At 45.2% G+C, this 24404-nt stretch overlaps 1 protein-coding gene across 2 annotated transcripts; it reads right to left on the bottom strand.

The window, feature by feature from the left end:
• Positions 1-2996: 2996 nt before the first annotated feature.
• On the bottom strand, positions 2997-24404 carry LOC119365282 (serine carboxypeptidase-like 7). 2 transcript variants are annotated; one of them, XM_037630901.1, is made up of 13 exons: positions 24142-24401; positions 23862-24007; positions 23703-23779; positions 23493-23615; positions 23236-23338; positions 23001-23038; positions 4510-4611; positions 4324-4407; positions 4051-4236; positions 3763-3956; positions 3562-3675; positions 3416-3461; positions 2997-3312 (listed from the first exon to the last, which is right to left on the bottom strand). In XM_037630901.1, the coding sequence occupies exons 1-13, from the start codon at positions 24351-24353 to the stop codon at positions 3229-3231; spliced, it is 1509 nt and encodes a 502-aa protein (XP_037486798.1). In that variant the 5' UTR covers positions 24354-24401; the 3' UTR covers positions 2997-3228. The 2 variants fall into 2 exon arrangements, with proteins under 2 accessions (XP_037486798.1, XP_037486797.1); XM_037630900.1 differs by having other exon boundaries at positions 3562-3956; positions 24142-24404.

Genomic DNA, 24404 nt, shown 5'->3' with positions numbered 1-24404 from the left:
ATGCGCCCCTTCAAAACCTGTGTTAGATGTACCCACGTGGCCATTGAGGTCTCCTCCTATGAAGAGCTTCTCACCAATCGGTACACTCCTAACCATGTCTTCCAAGCCTTCCTAGAACTCCCTCTTGGTGTTCTCATTGTGGCCTACTTGCGGGGCATATGCGCTGATAACATTGAGAACCAAGTCCTCAGCTATCAGCTTGACCAGGATAATCCGGTCCCCACGTCTCCTGACGTCTACCACTCCATACTTGAGGCTCTTGTTGATCAAGATGCCTACGCCATTTCTGTTTGCAGCCGTCCCCGTGTACCACAGCTTGAAGCCGGTATCCTCCACCTCCTTCGCCTTCTGTCCTCTCCATTTGGTTTCTTGGACGCAAAGGATATCAACACCTCTCCTCACTGCTGCATCAACTAGCTCCCGAAGCTTTCCTGTCAGAGACCCTACGTTCCAGCTACCTAAGCGAATCCTCCTAGGCTCGGCTAGCTTCCTTACCCTTCGCACTCGTCGAGTCAAATGCGAAGACCCTTGCTCATTTTCCACTACATCCGGGCGCCGATGTAGCGCGCCACTAAGGATGCGATGACCCGATCCTCGCTCACTTGCCACCGTATCCGGATCAAGATACGGCGCGCCACTTGGGGGGTGACGGCCCGACCCTTGCCCATTTTCCACCACACCCGGATTCCGATGTGGCGCGTCGCTGAGAGGGTTACGCCCCAACGAAAATCTTTTGGGTTTCATCTCCATAAGAGTGGCTGAGTTTTTACGTTGGCTCGCCAAGCCTATCACAACCCTCCTCCTTTACCCGGGCTTGGGACCGGCTATGTTGAGACAACATAGGCGGAGTTAACTTTTTTTTATTCCCCATGGTCCTCAAAATCTTTCTCATTTCTATTTTTTCCATACAAACCAGAGGACCCCGTTCTTTGTTCGAAGGAAATTAAGGAGAGATGCAACTCACTATCTCCAGCAAGGAATTCAGGAAAATATTAGACTACACCATTCATGTCCAACAAAATTATGTCCAGTTTTGAGTATAGAGAAGTGTAACAGAAACCATGCCTTTTTCTAGATGTAATGGAGAATAATTTAGCTCATGCTTACCTAATCCGGTCTGTTAGTCTGCTCCTTTTGGTCATTAGTTATCAACGCTTGAAATTTGCGGCATGATTCTCAGTGTAACCAGTCTTCTTGGCCTAAAGAGGAGCTCAAGGGAGAAGAGTGAACAAGGAGGAACTAGAAGAGAGTAGTAACAAACCCCATTAATTATCATCATGAATCAGGTGAGCTTCAGCTAACTCATGTTTCCTAACCAATCTGTTTTCATAGTTACCACTGAAAAAAAAACAGTAAAGTGTTGTTGATGTTATTATAATCCTGGAACTGCATAGTGCTAATTATTACTTGACCAGTTTACTATGCAATGGAGGTAATGCTATTTTCTTTAGCAGGTTTTTTGGTTGTTACCATGGTTGTCTGAATCTTAATCAACGTAGTCCTGTCCAAAAGGTGTTGTTTCTATGAAGAGTGGCGACAAATGGATTGAGCTTCTTTTTAGATAAAAGGGGTATAACCAGTAAGAAAAAATATCGCAGTTATAGTCATATGTGACTCATGGTACGATTTATATGTTTATTTTTGCCATTTTCCTAAGAAGAGAATATCCACTTAGATGTTACTCCCTCCGTCCGGGTTTAAAGGGCCTCTTGGCCACCAAGCCCCGTTCGGAATTGTAAGACCCCGCACTCTAAATCTGCTATAATCGTGTCAGTTTTTCATTTCGTATTCCCATGCGCTGCCTTGTTAACCGAGTGTGCAGTTATGCCCATGCATGCAAGCCAGTGCATGCGATCCTTTGCCTGCAAGCCGCCCCATGCAGTGCCTTGTTTCTCGCATCGGTTGTTTATGCGCGTCTAGGCTGCTGCGGCTCATTAATTTAGCATCTACTTTAAGCTAGAAGTGAGCCTGCTAATTGGCCAATTTCAGCTCTAATTTTCAAGCGCTTCTTTCTAGCATTGCCTTGGTCCTATCAAAGTGGTCTTTGGGCCTAATAAACCCGGACGGAGGGAGTAGTATGTTAGGATACATCTCTGCACATATTTGTTGTCTGTTGAGGAATGACCGAGGAATCTACCGTGTTGGCAATGATCCAGAGGAAACAAAGGTTGCTTGAAGAAAATGGGTGGGCCGTGCTCTCCGTCCATCTAGAATTTTTCAAGAAGGAATAGCCGAATCTAAATGGTATCATGTGCTATAGTGTTGTTATAGCCAAATAAAGGTTCGTTTGAGAAATTTTGAATATATTCAGGCGGCGCGGCAAAGCGCGCGTACGCTTCTAGTATCCTTCTACCGACCAATTGTTTGAGGAAATGCCAGAAGCTTAAGATTGAAGAATTAGAGGCTGACAGTTGGGTGATGTGAGCATTACAGGTGTAGGGGAATACCCAGAGAGTTTGGGCCCATTTGGATCAGAGGAAAATAGGTTCCCAAATGAGTTATGATTTTTGCATAAACTACGCCTAAGCTTTTTCCGCAAAGTTGCACGGGGCCAGTTCTATTTTCCTGAATAGTTGTTGTCCAGATTGCAAGGACTTGCTATGTGATTGTATGCGGATTTTTAGAGCAACAGAAAGGGTAGTAGCCATCCAAGTGAGAAAAATGAAATGTCTACATTTATTTGTGGACGACAAAATGGGGAATACTATTTTTGTTGGATGGAGAATGTTTTGTCAATATTTTGCGAGAGGATTTGGGGGCAGTTTCTCAAACACCAATGCTGTGCAAGAAAATGATATGCCTAAAGTAGAAGTATAAAATCAAAGGAAGGCAATAATGAAAATAAAAATTAGTGATATCAAAGCTACTGCTGAAGATACTGTTAAAAAATCAGAATGATTTGTAGAAGACAACAGTCTATACGGTTCAAAATGCCAGCTACATGCTTTATCAAACGACTCAACATTACCATATACATGACTGGGACCGTATATCTCTTGCCAAAACCTCAAGAAACCAGCCTCTCACAAAAAGAATCAGATATTCAACCCGCACACAAGCGAGATGAGTCGCACGCAAAGTCACAAACTCACATCTTGCATCAACACATCCTGGATGTGCATGTTTGTTCAATGGGAACTACATGCACAAGGTTCTACATGTACATGGTATTCCTTTTCACAATACAAAATACAATAGATTAGAGCCCGCAAAAAAAAATACAATAGATTAGAGTGGTTGATTCAGGATCCAACGGCTGAACATGGCGAAGCACTTCTCAGGCTCATACTCAGGGGCCGTGTGACCAGCTCCCTGAAAACCAAATCCAGAGCAGCAATTTAGAAGCGGTTTTCTAATAAACTGTGCCCCCCACCAACACAGGCAGAGAAGGTGGAGCAATAAGTAATTTGCTTACCTTTACGGTCGCGAATGTCATGTTGTTGGAGTAACTTACGGTGAATCTGCAAACCCGTGAAAAAGAAATCAAGCGAAGAAATCACTGATAGCGACTGAAATAAACAGAGCATGCAACGCAATGATAAGGAGATGGCGGCGACGAACCCGGCAGACTGGCCATGGAGATGCCACGCCCTCCACTCGTCAACGATCGGGAAGTCGAGCGATCTCACCCACGCCTGCGTCCCGAGGTGTGGCACCACCGAATCGTGGTCGCCGCTGCCATGGACACCAAACAAAATCCCATCAGAATGGCACTCGATCTTTAAGCTGTATGCAGTAGTAACAGGGCAAAAATGTGAGGACCTGTATACAAGCGCGCGGTAGCCGTTGGCCGTGACGTTGCGGTGATACTTGATGCTGCTCGCGATGTCCCTGGTGTAGGGGACGCCGCCATCTTGGCACCTCACCCACTCGTCCACGGTGCCGTCCTTGACGCCGAGGGCGTCCCGGGTGCGCTCGTCGTTCGCCCAGAAATACGACAGGTAGTGGGCGTAGTTCTGATCCATCGAGCATGGATGATCGGGTCAGTCCACTGAACGGGGAACACATACAGGGCAGGGTACTAGAGGCACACGCATGATGCTGACTTACAATACAGTCAAGTGGAGGACGGACTGGCGGATGTTTCAGCCGTTTCCTCATTTTGATTCCAGCTGCTTCCTCGCTTAAGATCTTCCTGCCAGCACCAGCCGAGTCGTCCGTCTCCGCGTGCGGTCCAGCAGATGAATAAACGCATTTGTCCCACAAAATATGGGGCAACATAACTTCGGAGAGGAGCTGCAATTGGATTATTTGGAGCCGCTGTAACCTTCAGTGATCGGCCATATACTTCATATTTACGGAGTAAAACTGGCGTGTTCTTACACTATGGAAAGTACCCAGAGCTTTAGCACACAGCACGTTTGTAGGATTCTTGTAGTCTTGTCCTTGACAATGCCCCAATATTGTCTGTATGAAAGAAATTTATACTATTTGTATAAGAACAGTTCTGTCATATATGGTTGTATGAGCAGATGGAAGGGAATAATGGATACAGGCGAGGTTACTTACCTCATATAATTGATCTGATATTATACCAAATCCGTGAGCAAAAGGCACTTTGGAGCTTTCGTCGATCCTTTCACCTGTTGCCGGGTTACCTAATAGATAGCCCTGTTGGTGACGAAATGAACATAAACATGGCATCAGATATATTAACACCACACTCACACACTACCAGGTTCATACTGCTAAGAAAAAGATAAAGCAATGATTCAAAAAAAAAAGATAAGCATATAACTGTGTGTCCTCTACACATGCTACGAAAATATTGGAGGCACGGGTTGCTGAGTAGAGATATTTTTTTGCAGAACAAACTATAGCTGATTAAGATGGTGTGCTTATTTAAACTGCAAAAAGATAGATATGTTTAGGTTAGCCATATAATTTTAAAGTTCTATATCGTCTAAAATGGGATATGTACGCCATTGACCGTCATCCTCTTAGGCATAGTTATGAAGATCCGTCGTGCATGCTTAATTAATTAAAAGATGGCATAGCAAATTAAAGGATGAATACTTTTTGTTGAGTTTTCTAGCATATTTTACCTTTACCCGTTAAAATGTTATGTACCTTAATCTAATACTAGTAAGTTACACGTGCTTTGAACGATAACATATAAAGATGACACCCTAATAATTCATCATTTTCAGTTCATACGACTTATCTTAAAACTACTCATTATGTCTAGAAGTCTAAGGGTGTTTCTTTGGGCTGCAGCTGCTCCGGCTGGAAGGAGCGGCTGTAGCTGCTAGCTATGGCTGGAAGGTTGGAGTTGAGGTGTGGTCGTTTGGTAGTTATGCTGTAGCAGTTGCAGCTGTTGCTGAAACATGCTGAATTAAATGACCAAAATGTCCGTTGATTAGACTTAGTGCTGATTGTAATGTTTCAAAAATATAAATGACCTGATTAATAGCTATTTTTGTCGCAGGCGGCCAATTTTCACATATTTGAATTGAATCACACTAGTTTGATAGTATAGACAGTGTATTTAAGACAAGGAGCAGCTGGCGCATGGACATTGGACAACACGTGTAGCATGGACATTGGACACACACACACACGGATCACGCACGCATTAACGCACACCGACGTTGACCCGGGAAGGACCAGGTGGAGCCTGCACCGGGATGGCGTGCGTCGTCGGCAAGCACAGGAACGCCCGGGGGCTGTCAGCAAGAACAGACACGCCCAGCGGCTGTGCGTGCCCGGCGTTGACCCCGGATAGACCACCATCGATCCAACCACCTTGGCTCGATTCGGCACAGAGGAGAGAGAGGAATCTCGTGGCGGCGACCGTGATTGCCGAGGAAACTCGTCACGGCGGCGCCGTTGGCGAGGGACTCGAGGCAGCGGGAGGAAGGAAGTCGCGAGGTTCCAGGCCACAGGGGCAGCGGCGGGAGGGAGTCGCAGTCTCCGTGGCGGCAGCCAGTGAGTTTGGCGGCGGCCAGCGGGGTTGGCGTCGGGAGGGAGTCGCGGTCTCCGTGGCGGCGGCTTTGTTCGGAGACATCACAAATAGAGAGAGGGGAGGAAAACTGCTCGGATCGATGGGAACAGGCCGAACCGGTAAGGGCATTTGTGCCGTAGTATGTGCTTTTGCGGGAGGGTAAACCGGTCATTGCTTACTTTGAAAGTTTGAAGCCGGCTGCGACGAGCAAAAGCCCGATTTCCCAGCTGCGGCTTCTGCTCGATTTTTTCGAAGCGCTCCACGGAAGGGATGCATGGAGCTGGTACTGAAACGGCCTATTTGATTGGGCTCCAGCTCTTTGGGCCCAGAAGCTGTAGAAGCTGGTAAAAAGAACCCAAATAAACACACCCTAAGTCGGTGTCTGGTTGGGCTTGTAAGCCCATAAATAGGTGCTTTTCGGCTAATAAGCCAAAGTGCAAAAGGCAAAATTAAGTTCAATCAAACACCCCTAAGGCAGCATTGCAAATTTGAGAAATTCAAATTCTATGGTCCAATTTCCCTGACACTTTAATTCACCCTCTGTCTCTGGTTCGTTCGCGCGAGTACAGTATTGCACCCCATTGAATGTTGCACACCAGTATGAGTGCGCAGAGACATTTCATTAGGAATACATGCAATGTGTAGTTTTTGCAAAATATATCTGATGAACCTGCCACATGGACAAATCAGACCAAGGTAGGACCTCCAGTGACCACTTCTCTGCTTTTTATGATCTAGATGTGCATTTTTATAGTTACAGGACCCAACCGGACCTTAAATATATAATTTTAGGACCATGTATGTATTTTACCCTTTTACATACCAATATGAAGTATTTTTATTTTTTGGGGAATAAATACATATTAGACAATTTGAATACCTTCAGACTACATTAAATGTTCCTACTCCATCAAGAAATATATGCCTTGAACAAATCTTTAATTGTGATGGCATAAGAGCAACTCCAATGGGGCGACCCATTTCGTCCGCCCGCATCCGTTTGGGTCCGCGCGGACAGAAAAGACGGCCCAATGCGCCGACCCAAACGGACGCTCGTCCACTTTCGTCCGCCCGCTGACCCATTTCCAGCCCATTTTTGAGCCGGGTTTGCGTCAGCACGGACACAAGACGTACGCGCGCGCGGCCTCTCTCCTCCCCGCGCGTGCACAACCTCCATCGCCGGCTTCGTGGCCGACGCCGCCGGCCATTTTTTCCGATAAAAAAGATACATAGATAGTTCTTGCGTACACAGATAAAAGAAAAGATCAACTACTCATCGCTTTCCGATTCTGACTCGGTAATGTCCTCCTCCGACGTCTGAATATAGGCGTCATCAGCATGCTCGTCCACGAAGTCCCACCCGATGTTTCTCGCAGCCTCAGTCTCATTTGAGCGGTCAGCTTTCGCGCACGCTTGCCCTCCTGGTAGGCGGCTCGCTCCGTCCTCCTGGCCTTCCTCTCCGTCCTCCTCTGCTTATAGAACTGACGTTCGTCAACGATGTCCTGCGGGAATTGTTCGCGCCACACCATCAAGGCTTGCACGTCCGTCTCGACGAGGGGAGGCGACGCATCCGCCTCCGGTGGACGCGACGATCCTCGTCGGTGAAAAGTCACGGGAGAGGTGTCAGATCCTGCGCCCGCTGGCTTGACATGTCAGAAAAATTCATCTCCCGTCTCGGCCGCCGGAGGCGGCACGCCGCCGCGTCGTACGCGCGGGCCGCCTGCTCAGCGGTGTCGAAGGTGCCAAGTGAAAGTGCAATCATGCTCTTAATCATATTTTGATGTTGATGACAACACATATGCTCGGGACTAATCATGTTTATCAAGTATATCTCAGGATTATGTTCCAAAGACCGTGTGCATGGATCATGACTAGGGACAAAAGCATATAACTCAAGAATGGAGATACAAGATGTTGACTTCATTTATGGTTTGTTCTTGAGTATAGGGATCCCGCACTATTAAGAGGGGATCGATGGATCTGTGAAAAACTTGCTCAAAGTTGCTACCTTACCTTCGGACGTCCGGTGTTCTACGGACGTCCGGTCCTTCCTGATTGCCCGGACGTCCGGACACTTTCGGACGTCCGACACTTCCACAACAGAAACATTTTTACGGATGTCCGGAACCCTCCGGACGTCCGACACTTTCACATCAGAAGCATTCTTACGGATGTCCGGCCCAGCTCGGACGTCCGTATCCTGTACACTGGATTGCAGGTCACACTTTTCACAGCGGCCGGTCGTCCGATGACTGTCGGACGTCCGGACCCATTTGGGCCTCCGGACGTCCGACGTTCTCCGGACGTCCGGCCATCCTGTACCCCAAACGGTCACTTTTTCACACCACCTATATATACTCCCTTCCCTTCCATGGGATAGGGTTGACCATTCACTTTGAGCCTCAAAAGAACACTCCTCACTCTCTCTCTCATTCATCCATACTAAATCCTAGATTCCAAGTGTTCTAGGAGCATTTTGAGTGAAGTTCTCCAATCAAGTGATAGATCCACTTCTTCCCCTTCTTTGCACCAAAGGAATTCGTGACTTGAGCAAGTTTTGAGCATTTCCCCATCGTTCTTGTTACTCTTGGAGGTTGGAGACTCCTAGGCGGTAGGAGTCATCCGGAGAGGAATCGACCTTTGTGATTACCCTCGGAAAAGTTTGTGAGGGTTTGGAGACCACCCCAAGGTCTACCACTAGTGGTTGAGAAACGCCTTCGTGGTGTTGTCTCAAGGAGAGAATAGGGTGAGCCTTCGTGGCGTTGGTGTGCCTTCGTGGTAACATCCACCTCTCTAAACGGTGACGTAGCTTCCCTCCAAGGAAGTGAACATCAGCTTACATCCTCGTCTCTCGGAGTTGCGGTTATTCCTAACCCTAACTCTCTACTTGTGGTTACTTGTCTCTTAGCACTTACTTATCTCATCTTGTACTTACTTACTCATATATTTGTGCCACTTGATTATCTTGCTTAGTTCATTAGTATCATACTTGCAATTGTTAGGCTCACTTTCATTTTCCGCATTATTGCCTAAAATTGCTTAGTAATAATTAAAATTTGTAATTGTACCTATTCACCCCCCTCTAGGTCCATCTCAATCCTTTCAATTGGTATCAGAGCCTCGTGCTCTATTCTTGTGGCTTAACCGCCCTAGAGCGAGATGAACCCAGATGGGACTCCCCTGGTTGTAGATCCTAAGGATAAAGGCGAGGCTTCTTCTGAAGTCAAGTCCTTTACGTCTCAGGATCTAGAACGGGCCCTTGCTAAGCAAAAAGAGGAGCATGATGCTTCTCTTGAGGCCTTGGTCCAACTGAGATTAGCCATGTTGTCCGCGGTGCTTGCACCACACTCAAGTGGTGTGAGTCCGAGCCCAATTGTGCCTACTTCATCACTTGGTCAACAACCTCCTAGCAATGAACACACCAGTGTTCCTTGGCTTTACGCAAGACCTCAGGTTGAGAAACCAAGATATAACCCTCAAGGCAAACCTCCTTTACTTACTGCTACTGCCGATTTTGCATTGTGGAAAGTTGCTATGCAGGATCATCTTCGACATGGAAATGATGAGATGCTGGAGATTATAGAGTATGGCTATCATGTGCTTGATCCAAAGAACCCCACACCAAGAGAAATATATGACAAGAACCTCAATGACACGACAATCATGTGTATAAGGAGAGGTATGGATGAAAAGCAAAGGAGACCGTTCATACACATCAAAAGTGCCAAGGAACTATGGGAAAGTATTATACGATCCAGGACTGGCACTTCTACCCTCCGGAGTGCTCAATATGAAATTGCCAAAGGGCAATTGCAAAATTTTTGTATGGAAAAAGGTGAAACCCCCAATCAACTCCTTGAGCGTCTCATGACTCTCACTGCGGATATTGAGTCATGTGAGTGTGACAAGACTCAAAATGCATTCAATATGACTAAGAGGTTTCTTGTGGATAAGTTGCTTCATGCTCTTGCTCCATATCATCATAAAATGGTGTGGGACATAAGACAACACCATACCTTCAAGGAAATGACTACAGATGACATCATATCCACCTTCCAACTATTTGAAGAATCAAAGGCCAATGCCACAAAACATCTTGCCATGCATGGTTCCCCATCATCAAAAACCAATCTTGCATTGAAGGCCAAGCAAGTATGTGAAGATGAGCAAAGTGAAGAAGAAGAAGAAGATGATGAGGATGAAGATGGTAATGAGATTGACTCCGACGAGGGCCCTTCGTATGAAGACATGGCTCTTTTTGTCAAGAAGTTTAGCGCCGGAAAATTCAAGGGAAGATTTCAAAAGAAGAAAGTGAGAAAATGCTACAACTGTGAAGAAACCAGTCACTTCTCCAACGAGTGCCCTTATGAGAAGAGAGAAGATAAACCAAGGTTTCCCAAGACCTTTCCCAAGAAGAAGTTGCCAAATCCTTTGAATTCCAAGCTCAAGAAGAGAGATGGAATGGCAATGGTTGCTCAAGAAGAATCTGATCCGGATGATGTTAGTGGTGTTGCCGGAGTTGCTCAAGACTCTCAAAACACGTTGAGGTTAGTAAACAAGAGTGGTGACGTGGTCACCTACAACTACATGAAAGATTACAAGGGCAACGCTCACAAGTGCCTAATGGCAAAGGCCATGGTTGAAGAAGGAGAGGACCAAAGCTCTTCTGACAAGGTCAAGGTAACTCCACGATAAAATCCTCCTCTTTTCACACCTTCTACTCCTAGTGATGAGTACCTTGATGCGGAGGATAGCTATGAGGATGATGATCTAGATGATCCTATGATTGCTAAACTTAATAAGTTCATGTGCTCCCTCAAAGGAAAGAAACTCACTATGTTTCGTATGCTTATGGAGATGGTGAGTAAGCACACCATCACCATTAAGGAACTCGAAACCCTCGTCACCGAGGAAAAGGAAAAGTGTGAAATCCTTGAGCGGAAAGTCCAATATGAGGAAGCACGAAATGATGAACTATGCTTAAAAATTGGTGAAAACATTGATGTTCACACTAATGATCTTGCCTCCTCGAAAAAGGCTATTGACTCTTGTGACGAGTTAATGAATGATAAAAGCAAGCTTGTGAAGTCTCATGCTTCTCTATCTAAGGATTGTGAGCTTCTATCCGTGTCCCTCAAGACTAAGGAAGGAGAGCTCACCGTTCTTAGAAAGAGTTTTGAGATGCTCAAACTTACTTATCTTGAAACTTTAGCCAAGGCTTACTCTTCTCCTATTATAAATGTTGATGCTTGTGCTACTAACTCTAGTAGTGATCTAGCATCTATTCTTGAGGAAAATCGTTTTCTCAAGGCTCAAATTGAGAAAGGTCTCATGACATGTGCTCAAGGGCATAAGAATCTTGATGAGATTTTGAGTCAACACAATGAGGTGTTTGCCAAACAGGGACTTGGGTTTGACCCTAGCACAAGTAAGAAGAAGACGTCCTCCCAAAAGTGCACAACTCCTCTAAACGAAACTTTTGTAAGAGAAGAGCACAAGGAGAAAGGTAAGGTTGTGAGTGGAAAGGCCACAAGGGGCATGCCCACTCTCAACAAGCCTAAAGAGTTCATGCCTCCTTCCTATGTACTTCGGAAGTCTAAGGATGGAGAAGTCTTTGCAAAATTTGTTGGTCCTCGAAATGCATTCCGCTTCTATGCTATTTGGGTCCCTAAGACCCTTGTAACTAACTTGAGACGTCCCATTGCAAAATGGGTGCCTCTAACCAAGTCCTAATTGTGTGTAGGTAAGCTTCTCCGGTGGTGTGAAATGGGTGATTGATAGTGGATGTACAAATCATATGACCGGAGATAGCAAATTGCTCTACGATTTCATGGAAGCTATTTAACCATTCATGAGCATTATGTTTGGTGGAGGTTCAAAAGGACAGGTACTCGGTTGGGCAAGGTGGCTATCACCAATGACATGTCTCTTGCAAATGTTATGCTTGTCCAATCCCTTAAATATCACTTGCTTTCTGTTCGCCAATTGGCTTCTGTTGGTTATGATACACTCTTTGGACTAACGGATGTGTAAGTCTTTAAGAGATATACTCTCGAAGTGGCCTTTGTTGGAGAGTTGGATGGCAACCTTTACACGGTTGATTTCTCGAAAGAGAGCACATTCCATGCAACTTGTCTAATGGCCAAGGCTGACAAGGGATGGTATGGCATCGCCGGCTAGCCCATGTCGGCATGAGAAATTTTCAAGATCTCTTAAAGGGAAATCACATCCTTGGACTAACCAATGTCTCTTTTGAGAAAGATCGTGTGTGTAGTGCATGCATAGCCGGGAAGCAACATCAATCAAAGCACCCACCCAAGAACATAGTATCTACTTCAAGGCCCCTGGAGCTCCTTCATGTGGATCTTTTTGGGCCTCCTTCATGGGATAGTCTTGGTGGGAAAAAGTATGGGCTTGTCATTGTTGATGATTACTCAAGATATACATGGGTGTTCTTCCTCAAGTCCAAGGACGAAACGAAGATCACCTTCATCGATTTTGCCAAGCAAGCTCAACGCAAGTTTGACAGAGAAATCCGAGCAATAAGGAGTGACAATGGGTCTGAGTTCAAGAACTATACCTTGGAAGAATTTCTTAGTGATGAAGGGATTGGGCATCAATATTCATCTCCATACACTCCTCAGCAAAATGGTGTAGCCGAACGGAAGAACCGTACACTTGTGGAATTGGCAAGGTCCATGTTGGATGAATACAAGTCACCACATAGTTTTTGGGCTGAAGCTGTCAATACCGCATGCCATGCATCAAACCGACTCTTCCTCCGCACTATATTGGAAAAGACTCCATATGAGCTTCTAACTGGTAACAAGCCAAATGTCAAGTACTTCCGTGTATTTGGGTGCAAATGTTTCATTCTCAACAAAAGAGAATGGTTAGGAAAATTTCAATCCAAAACTATTGAGGGTATATTTGTTGGTTATGGATCAAACTCTCATGCCTATAGAGTCTACAACAAATCCAATGGATGTGTTGTAGAAACTTGTGACGTGGTGTTTGATGAATTTAATGGCTCCCATGGGGAGCAAGTTGATCTAAGTGATGTAGGTGAAGAAGATTCTTCTCAAGACATTTTGAACATGGGTGTTGGTGCACTTCTTCCTATGGAACAAGAACCTCATGATGATGAAGAAGAAGATGGAGGTCTCACGCATCATCAAACTACTTCAACATCCATACCAACACAAGTTCCTATTGTTCAACCTATATCCTTAGCTCAAGTTGATGAGGTTGATCAAGTCTCACTAAATGATAACCATCAAGAACAAGATCATCATCAAGAGCAAGAACAAGAAAGTCCAATCATGGATGACGAACCTCAACAAATGCAACATGAACAAGAAGATCTTCCTCCACACGTGAATGATCCATATGTTGAAGATGTGGATGATGGACATGAAGTTGAACCTCGTGAAACCCTCACCTCCATCATGCCTCGAGTGGCCGGTCGTGTTGATGTTGACAAAATCCTCACCGGCATCTCGGAAGGTAGAGTCACTCGTAAACATTTGACAAACTTTTTTGCTCACTTCTCGTTTGTGTATAGTATTGAACCACTCAAGGTACAAGAGGCATTGATGGACAACGATTGGCTTGTTGCTATGCAAGAAGAGTTGAACAGTTTTGAACGCAACCAAGTATGGTCACTAGTAAAGAGGCCTCCACCGAGCACAATGTCATTGGAACAAAATGGATTTTCAAGAACAAGCAAGATGAAAATGGTGTCATCATCCGAAACAAGGCAAGGTTAGTGGCACAAGGGTACTCACAAGTTGAAGGTTTGGACTTTGGTGAGACCTTTGCCCCCGTTGCCCGTCTTGAATCCATTCACATTTTACTTGCTTATGCCGCTTTCAATGGTTTTACATTACATCAAATGGATGTGAAGAGTGCTTTCCTTAACGGTCCTCTACAAGAAGAAGTATATGTGTCACAACCACCCGGGTTCGTTGACCCCTTTCACAAAGACTATGTGTATAAACTTCATAAGGCTTTGTATGGCCTCAAACAAGCACCTCGTGCTTGGTATGATCATTTGAAGAAGTTTTTACTTGATGATGGTTTTGTGAGAGGGGTGATCGATCCCACTCTATTTACTAAGAGGGACAAGGGTGATTTGATTCTATGCCAAATCTATGTAGATGACATTATTTTTGGTTCTCCTAACATTCATTTGTGCAAGAAGTTTGCGGATTCAATGACCAAGAATTTTGAAATGTCACTCAATACGGATTTGAAGTTCTTTCTCGGATTTCAAATTCAACAATTTCAAGAAGGAATTTTCGTATCTCAAGCAAAGTACCTCAAGGATATTCTAGTAAAGTTTGGTATGTCTGACGCTAGTCCATGCAAGACACCCATGCCAACCAAAATCACTCTCACTGAAGACACAAATGGTACTCCTTTCGACCCATCTACTTACTGCTCTATGATTGGTTCATTGCTTTATCTTTGTGCATCTAGACCAGACATCATGTTCAGTGTATGCATGTGTGCTAGATTTCAACCTTTCCCTAAGGAAAGTCATCATAAGGCGGTTAAGCATATTCTTAGATACCTTGTTCACACCCCAAAGTTGGGTCTCTGGTACCCCAAGGATGCTAAGTTTGATCTCATTGGGTACACGGATGCGGATTGGGCTGGAGACAAAGTGGATCGTAAGTCCACATCCGGTGCATGTCAGTTTCTTGGATGATCCTTGGTGAGTTGGTCCTCGAAGAAACAAAATTGTATTGCTCTCTCTACCGCAGAAGCTGAATACATTGCTGCTGCTAGTTGTGCAACTCAGTTGTTATGGATGAGGAAAACTTTGAAGGATTACGGTATCACCTATAGAAATGTGCCTCTTCTGTGTGATAATGAAAGTGCCATCAATATTGCTGAGAACCCCAAAGATCATCTCCGCACCAAACACATTGATATTAGGTATCATTTCTTGAGAGATCATGTTGAAAAGGGTGATATTCACATTGATCACATTGGTACAGATTTTCAACTAGCAGATATCTTCACCAAACCTCTAGATGAAGCAAGGTTCTGTTGACTTAGGCGTGAACTTGGTATCTTGGAGCTTGACAACATTATGTGAAATCTAGTACCCAGTCATGCATGAATCTAATGTCTTGTCATGATGTAGGCATATACTTAGGGGGAGACATTCAATTCATGAATGTTCTCGCCCTACTCAATGCATAAAAAGAACCAACACTTTCAAAGTATCCATGGGTCTAGACCTATGGTGCTTTAACATGATGGAGTAGTGACTATGCACTTAAAGTTCAAGTCTTTCTGTGTCATGTCATGTCTACTCAGACATGGTGGCATTAGCCACCACTTGTAGTCTATGGCTATGATCGAGTAAGATAGGATCTGAGTTACTAAAATAGATAAGGTTTACTGTGAGAAAATGCCTTTTCTCATCATCATGATCAACCCTCCTGTCCAAACTTCTGGTGTCGGACGTCCGTAGGTTCCGGACGTCCGTGTGGTATTTCACTGCCGGACGTCCGTAAGCATCCGGACGTCCGTATATTCTGCTCTGATTACCTTCGACCGATCGTCCGTCCTCGCCGGACGTCCGTAAAATCCACTCTGGTTCACTTAAGTTGGCCTAGCAAATGAAGCTCCGGACGCCCGGAAGACTCCGGACGTCCGTAAAAACCGTTCTGTTACAATATGCCTGGTCGTCCGACGCCGTTGGACGTCCGTAAAATCATTTCTGTTATCCTCTCTTTGCTGATGGTCCTGACTCCGGTCGTCCGTCCGTTCCCGGACGTCCGGACGCATATATGACTCCGGTCGTCCGTAGGCTCCGGACGTCCGTACGTTTTTACTGGGGTCTATATATACTGCGCCGTAGGGTTTTGGTCAACCAACCCCATCCTCTCCACTCGGTTCGCCGCCGCCGCCGCTCCTGTTGTGCGTCCTCTCCCCGCAGCCGCCCGCTGCCGTACCCCTTGCCGAGGTTTCTCCCCGCTGCGGATCTGCCACGTGCCGGCCGGCCGTTCTGCTCGGAGCTTCTCTCCCCGCCCGCCCGTCGGAAACGTGCCGCTCGTCCTCCTAGCTCGTCCAGTGATTCCTCTTTGGAGGGGTCCGATTTTGAGGATGAGCTTGAAGAGGTGGATCCGTCCCCGATGATTGGCGTCCGCGTCGCTGCCCCCAAGCCCGGCACTCGTCATCCAACATTTCAACCTCCTCCTCCTCCGGTGCAACCCCACGGTGATGCCCGTCACATCTCCATTGAGCCTCCACCATCACTAGGCCGTCATGTTAAGCGCTTCAATGAGGTCCCCAAATCTTCTTATCTCAAATTGCGTCGTGATGTAGATCAATTTACTGTTGTTAGGGATTCTCAGGATAGTCATTTTCGCACAAATGTTCAAGCTGACATCTTCACCACGATTGTCATCCCTAAAGGCTTGCCACTTCATGTTTGCATTGATCTTGAGCACATTCGCACTCATCCGGAGAAATATCCGGGAGCCATTGAGCTCATTGAGTCGTCAAACCTAGCTGCTCCATTCGCCTTTCAACACGATTTTAACCACGCTGCCATCCATCAGTTTTATGCCACATGTTACTTTACTCCTGATAACACTGTCACATGGATGACCTCCGACACTGCACTCACAGCATCTTATGCTGAGTTTGTCACCGCACTTGGATTTCCCGACACTGGGTTCAAAATCCACACCAATGACCCCAACCATAAGCCCAAAGGCATTGTGGTCTGTGCGGATCTCCTTAGACCCATATCATCTTTGTCTAGTACTGAAAAACAAAAGGGTCTAAATCAAGTCTCCATTTGGCATTTTCCATTCAACATCATTTATCAGTGTGTCATCCGCACCATTTATCCCAAGATGGGTGACAAGGGCTCCTGCAGCAGCTACTGCATTGATCTTATGCATCGCCTCTACACATCTCCTAAAGGGAAGATAAATGTTCCACACTTTCTATGGCATGAGATTCGCCTTGCTAGCTTCCAGCACAATGATGTGGTCACCCGCATGGTCACTTCCAAGAACGCTCTGAAGGCTCGTCTGAGAGACTCAGGCGTATATGATGTGAGTGACGATGAGCGTCTTCCTGCAGCTCCCCCTTCTGATTTTGGTTTTCCCTCCGGTCCTGAGTGGGCTAATTTCTTCGACGAGGCTGGTGGCAGTGGTGTTCATGATGATGATGATGAGGATGATCTTTAATACTGTCATGTCATTCCCCCTAGTTTTTTTGGATACTTGATGCCAAAGGGGGAGTAGGCTCCATATGCATTACTCTACCTCATTATGTAATCGAACCTATGTTAAGGAGTAGTTTGTTGAACTATGTTATGAGTTGTTGAACTATGTTATGAGTTGTTGAACTATGATATGAGTTTGTTGGTTATGGGTTTGTTGAATCTGAGATTTGGTGAATCTATATGAAGTGATCCAACTATTGTGGCATCAGTTTGAGGGGGAGCCCTCATTCATTTTTGTTTTTAGTAGTATCTGTGGTATCACTTTGAGGGGGAGCTCGCTCGCTACTTATTCTTATTATGGTTATTGAGCTCCACAACAAATACTTCCGATTACTATTATGAGTATGCATATGAGTTGTCATCAACTACCAAAAAGGGGGAGATTGAAAGTGCAATCATGCCCTTAATCATATTTTGATGTTGATGACAACACATATGCTCGGGACTAATCATGTTTATCAAGTATATCTCAGGATTATGTTCCAAAGACCGTGTGCATGGATCATGACTAGGGACAAAAGCATATAACTCAAGAATGGAGATACAAGATGTTGACTTCATTTATGGTTTGTTCTTGAGTATAGGGATCCCGCACTATTAAGAGGGGATCGATGGATCTGTGAAAAACTTGCTCAAAGTTGCTACCTTACCTTCGGACGTCCCGTGTTCTACGGACGTCCGGTCCTTCCTGATTGCCCGGACGTCCGGACACTTCCGGACGTCCGACACTTCCACAACAGAAACATTTTTACGGATGTCCGGAACCCTCCGGACGTCCGACACTTTCACATCAGAAGCATTCTTACGGATGTCCGGCCCAGCTTGGACGTCCGTATCCTGTACACTGGATTGTGGGTCACACTTTTCACAGCGGCCAGTCGTCCGATGACTGTCGGACGTCCGGACCCATTTGGGCCTCCGGACGTCCGACGTTCTCCGGACGTCCGGCCATCCTGTACCCCAAATGGTCACTTTTTCACACCACCTATATATACTCCCTTCCCTTCCACGGGATAGGGTTGACCATTCACTTTGAGCCTCAAAAGAACACTCCTCACTCTCTCTCTCTCTCATTCATCCATACTAAATCCTAGATTCCAAGTGTTCTAGGAGCATTTTGAGTGAAGTTCTCCAATCAAGTGATAGATCCACTTCTTCCCCTTCTTTGCACCAAAGGAATTCGTGACTTGAGCAAGTTTTGAGCATTTCCCCATCGTTCTTGTTACTCTTGGAGGTTGGAGACTCCTAGGCGGTAGGAGTCATCCGGAGAGGAATCGACCTTTGTGATTACCCTCGGAAAAGTTTGTGAGGGTTTGGAGACCACCCCAAGGTCTACCACTAGTGGTTGAGAAACGCCTTCGTGGTGTTGTCTCAAGGAGAGAATAGGGTGAGCCTTCGTGGCGTTGGTGTGCCTTCGTGGTAACATCCACCTCTCTAAACGGTGACGTAGCTTCCCTCCAAGGAAGTGAACATCGGCTTACATCCTCGTCTCTCGGAGTTGCGGTTATTCCTAACCCTAACTCTCTACTTGTGGTTACTTGTCTCTTAGCACTTACTTATCTCATCTTGTACTTACTTACTCATATATTTGTGCCACTTGATTATCTTGCTTAGTTCATTAGTATCATACTTGCAATTGTTAGGCTCACTTTCATTTTCCGCATTATTGCCTAAAATTGCTTAGTAATAATTAAAATTTGTAATTGTACCTATTCACCCCCCTCTAGGTCCATCTCGATCCTTTCACCAAGGATGAGCCGTTTCTCGCCAAACAAGATCTCGGCGGAGAAGGCGACGGAGGGGCGCTCGCGGACTCCGCGGAAATCCGAAGCGTCGAGGATGCGCATCGACATGGTGGCGCACAGGCGGCGAGGCAAGTGAGAGGGGGCAAGACGAGTGGGCTGCGGTGGCGGACTGAGTGTGGAGGGAGCGCCACCTTTATAACGAGCGCCAGCCGTGGCGCGCCAAAATACGCGCGCGAACATTTCCCACGCTCTGGAGCGCCAAAGCCAGCGCGTGCTAGGCCAAATTTCCCCCGTGCGCGCCAACCTTTCCCGCGCGCTGGCATGGCCGCTAGCATGATCTAAAGCGCGCGCGGTTATGAAATGGTCGGCGCATTGGACGCGCTGCCGACCCAAATCTAAAAAAGGCAGACGACGGGCGGGCGGCTGACTCAAACAGACAAAAAACAGACAAAAGCGCCGTCCGTTTGGGTCGGCCCGTTGGAGTTGCTCTAATAAAGTGTGATGAGTTCTGCAAATGGTACTTGGTACTGTGAATGGTAGTTGGTATTGCTACCTAAATCAATTGCCCGCAAAATATCCTAGAGAGTTGTGCCATAGCCTCTTTTTTATGGCAGGCTCTGTCAAGTTAAAAGCATGGTTAATAATACAACCAACGCTTGGCTGTAAAGAGCTGTCATGTCATATAAAGCCAACCTAATAGCCGGCATGTGCAATAGTAAATTTTAAATATGTACTATTTTTATAAAGAGTTGGCCCATCTTACAATCTCACAAAGTGTCTTGGGATTCGTGCTCAGCTGGCTACTAACTTACAACTCGTTTCTTTTCTCTCTCCCCCAACTAAATAAAAATATAATATTTCAATCTTTAGTTTACTTATGTTACCTTATTGTACTTGTTTTAAAAAGAATCCATTCATTGGGACCGGCCAGAATCCCTTCGGAAGACCGATAAGTTTCTAGAAAATTGCCTAGCTCCCTTTTTTCAAGTGAAAGTCGCTTAGCTTCTAGGTTGTTTGCACAACTGGTTCGGTGCTTGAGGCAGACCTGCTACTGACAGCAGGAGAGGCGAATCCCACGCATGCTAGCTGTTGGATTCGTACCGCTGATGATTATGAGTGGTAGATGTCAGTGTATTGTGAGAAATGAACCGCTCCAATTGCTTTGACAACGTTTTGGCGGGACACTAAGAGGGAAGTGGTAAATACAAATTTAAAACTGCTACACTATAGTAGTAGAGATATTGATATATATGAACATAGATAGCAATGCAATGATTACAATATTTTTAATTTGCATTTTTTTACTATCTAAGTTTCATGAACAGACCTAATGTGTGGGTTTACATGCTTCTTTCTAGAGATGAAAACTAGGCAGAATTTTTATTGTCTATTCATGAAAGAAAAAAAAACAAAGCATACATACATAGTTGGAAATGGAATTTACATAATAGAAGCAGAATGGATATTTATAATGGAATAGAAATAGAATAGCGTTTTCGGGTGAAACTTCAATAAAAGGGAATTTTCGTAAACATATGTGGAGAAATTTCCACTTACCGGCATAGGCCATTTCATCCCAGCACATATACAAGTTGGAAACCACCTATTCCTATCCACACAAAAAATATCCCCCATTCCAGTAGTCTTGTGATCCTTGTCTCCCCCGACTACACATCTTCCACTCACATCCTCTAGGCATGCTCCCTGGTGCGCATTTGAATAATTTTGTTATTTTAGGTGTATTTTTCTATATGGTTGTCGGGGTTTTTAAGTTTCGGTAACCTTTCACTTTCGTATAGGTATCCACAACTGGTTCGCTTTGTATTCTTTTTTGGCAATGTAGTTTCATATTGTTTACAAGATTTTCATCTGTGTTTTACTTTCGCTAACAAATAAAGAAAGAAATGCATACTTGGTTCATTTGTTTCCGCTCATTTTCCATACCTACAGCTTAGGCGTTTTGGGACTCCGAGGCATTTAAGCTTGTTTGGGACTGCTTTGCTCCTTAAAATTCAGCTCCGCTCCAGAAAATACAAGCCAAATGGGGTAGCTCCATGATATGCCGTTCCGCAAAAAAACTAGAATCTCGGGTACAACTCCCAGTTTTTTGTGAAGCTCTTCAGGTGATGCTCCAAAAAACTCTAGAAGCTGGAGTTGTGGGGAAATTACCCATCACTGCCACCAGTAAGTGGATACCCCTTCGTTTCTCCCCCATCATCCAATCAAATAGATCCTTTCCACCAAATTGACCATTTCTGAAGCTGGAGCTAGGCGGAAGCCAAACACTCTATTTGATAGTGCTACAACTCCTCTATGAAACTGCCCTAAAGTGAATTTCATGGACTGAAACTAATTTCGATGAAGCGGAGCAATCCCAAACAAGTAGACTCCACCGTTAGCATCAAAGATCTGGATTTGCACTGAAAATTTGTAAAGATCGGAGATCGCGTCAAGACCCACCCTTGGCGGTTGAGCTCGTACATTGTGGCCGAAGCTTAACCAGAAGTAGGCTGGAACTTTCTAGTCGTTCTTGACTCAGTGTGCCAAGCGTATGACTTTATTCCGTTACTCCAAGGACTATAACGTATGTTTTAATCAACATTGACTATGAGCCCTTTTGGTCATTTTTATGACTTTATTCCGTTACTTGCTTAGTGGTGACCATTTTTCTATCTTGTTGGGTTTTTTGCCAGTTGCCATGTCATATAGGCTGTCTCAGGTAGTCATTTATGTATTATTTATATATGCAACTCCCTAAAATAAAAATAATGATTAAAACTTGCAATCTCCTATTCAAGCACCCCCACCCTAGCTAGTCGACGTCCTTTATCCTTTAATGATCCGGGAGAATGCGGAATCTCATGAAGAAAGGACGACCCAGGAAGCAGGAAGCAGAACACATCCGGTGCACCGATGAATTTATAAATTCTTTAGACATTATCAAAATATCTAAAGATTATGTACGATGTAGATATAATATATATGTATTTACAATGTCACAAAAAGTAAAAATCCAAATTCAACATTGTTTATGTTAATGCGCCAAATTTGTACCTCCCCGTCAAAGTTTACCCGTAGGTTGTGGCCACACAAGGACAAACGTGTGTTCTTTTCCGCACAGGAAGAGACACCAACTATTTTCTGTTGCGTATCTTGTGAGTTAAAATTCAAAATACAATAGCTTTCCGAGTGAGAGTACCCAAATTATGAACTATTTCGCTTCTATGCAACAAGACAATTAAAACTACACATCACAACACATATTCAAATGATATTTTTCTTTGTCATTCCTCTAATGGTGTTGCTACTTGCTACACCGAAGACACTATTATGTGGCATAGCTGGTAGTCGGTGCTAGTACATGTGTTGTCATCAACAAACACGCATGTCGAATTATTGCTCCCTTTCATTGCCACATACTGCATTTAGAATGCCGTCTCTTCGAGAAATTATTTCCCTCTTGTTGTGGTCTAAGTTTCTCACTTACTCGTTTCATTGAAGACACACACAAAGCACACGAGAGATAAAAAGAAGACACAACTTGAAAATAAAATAAAAAAACTCTTGGAAACAAGCGCAACAACATCCCCATCGATGGCAGCGACACTGACACTGAGGACACCATCCTCTTACTTGTTTTCTTTATGTCGACGTACTTGTAAGGATGCACATGTGTTACCTGTGCTTGGTTTGGACCCATAAGAGGATAGATCGTTGGGATGTGCTTGTGTTGGTGACTTGGACCGGATCCATGATATAAGCTAATGACCCTGACACATGGGGCCTCGGGTGGTTGCAATATCCAGATTGGCCTATACTATAACGACGCCCCATAAAACACACACAATAATGATTAAATCATGTGACATAAGTGGTGATCCATCCTAAACTCACTATAGAAATAATAATAAATAATGAATAGCAAAACCGATAACCACGTATCACCTTCGCGTACACATTTGTGATGTGTGTTTCACGATATAAAAACAAGTTTTCAGCCACATGTATTACTCCATAGTCTTTTGTGTAGAATTGTGAGGGTTACAGTAGGTACCTTGAGATTAAGAAGGGGTCTCCTTCCAACTTTATTACCTGTAGGGGTGAAAGCATAACGATGACGCCGTCCGTAGAAAAAACATGAAGATAGAGTTTAACTCAGTTAATAATATTTTTTTTTTCATTTTGAGATGGCTTACCACGTTTACCTTGTGGCGAAATCAGCAAATTCAGTCAACTATAAACGCATGCTCGATGTAGGATACGTGGAAATATACAGCAAGTGTCCGTACCTTTGGAAATCTTTTGTGCGATGAAGGGTACAATTTTTCCAGCATAGGAGTCTCCCCCGATGTAGAGAGGACTTGACAGAAACTTGGGATGGTCCCTGATCCACTGGACAAGGTCACGTGGATCAGAAAGTAAGGAGGATGCAGCCAATCAACACGTCCCAACAAATCAAATCTAAGCAGTTAGGTACTTCCTCCGTTCTAAAATAAATAACCCAACTTTGTACTACCCATCTATTTTGGAACGGGGGGAGTAGCACCTTGATGAGGAACTCATGGAGCTGCAGTGAGGTAGACACTTCCCCAACATGGTAGCCTTTGGGTTGTCTGGAAAAGGAAAATCCTGCCCCGGCCGGCGAATCAACGAAGAGGATATGCGCCACCTGAAGTGGTAAATACAGAATTGAGCGTGAAATTGCAGTACGGCTAATTGGCTAGCTGCAGATTGCAAAACATGACCGATCGACGACCTTGGTCCATGAGTTGGGATTGATTTCCAGGCTCGGTATGGTGCCATTGTAAGGCTCTACGACGAAGTTGAATGGACCTGCAGTTGCGGTTGACATGTGTATGCATCTCAGTATGATATGACTTACTAGAGAATAATGGCCTGAGAACACAAAATGTACCGATCTCGAATGCGAGGCCGCTGAGTACGGAGCAGTGGTCGCCGCCGGTGAGCCAGAGGAGGAAAGGGTCATTCTCGCCGCGGGCCTCCGACTCGACGAAGTAGTAGAACAGCTCGGTGCCGTTGTCCTCGTCCACCTCCACGTACCTTGTGATTAAGCAGCAGCAGGTTATAACCAATGGAGTCGACCATGGAGACAAGGACATCCCGCACATCGGCACCTCCTACCGCCTGGGTGCGTAGAAGAACTTGAGGAAAGAACAGAGTGAGAAAATGGGTACCCGGTCTCGAGGTGGAAGGGGAGGCGGCCCTGGAACCCGGGGAGGCTGGTCACCACCTTGGAGCTGGAGGCTGCGGCGGCGAGGGCGAGCTGGCAGAGCAGCAGGAGCAGCCGGCGGATCATACTACTCGTACCTAGTTTGCAGAGTACAACTTGGCTGCTTTCTTTTTGCTCTCGAGTTGTTCTGCTGCAAGGCGGCTTGATCGGGATCATAGGAGGCACTAAACCATCTACGTTTACGTCTCCTTCGTTCAGACCAGCGCC

The sequence above is a fragment of the Triticum dicoccoides genome, chromosome 2B (assembly GCF_002162155.2).
Source record: "Triticum dicoccoides isolate Atlit2015 ecotype Zavitan chromosome 2B, WEW_v2.0, whole genome shotgun sequence".
Classification (NCBI taxonomy): domain Eukaryota; kingdom Viridiplantae; phylum Streptophyta; class Magnoliopsida; order Poales; family Poaceae; genus Triticum; species Triticum dicoccoides.
This window is presented reverse-complemented; position numbering and strand designations above follow the sequence as displayed.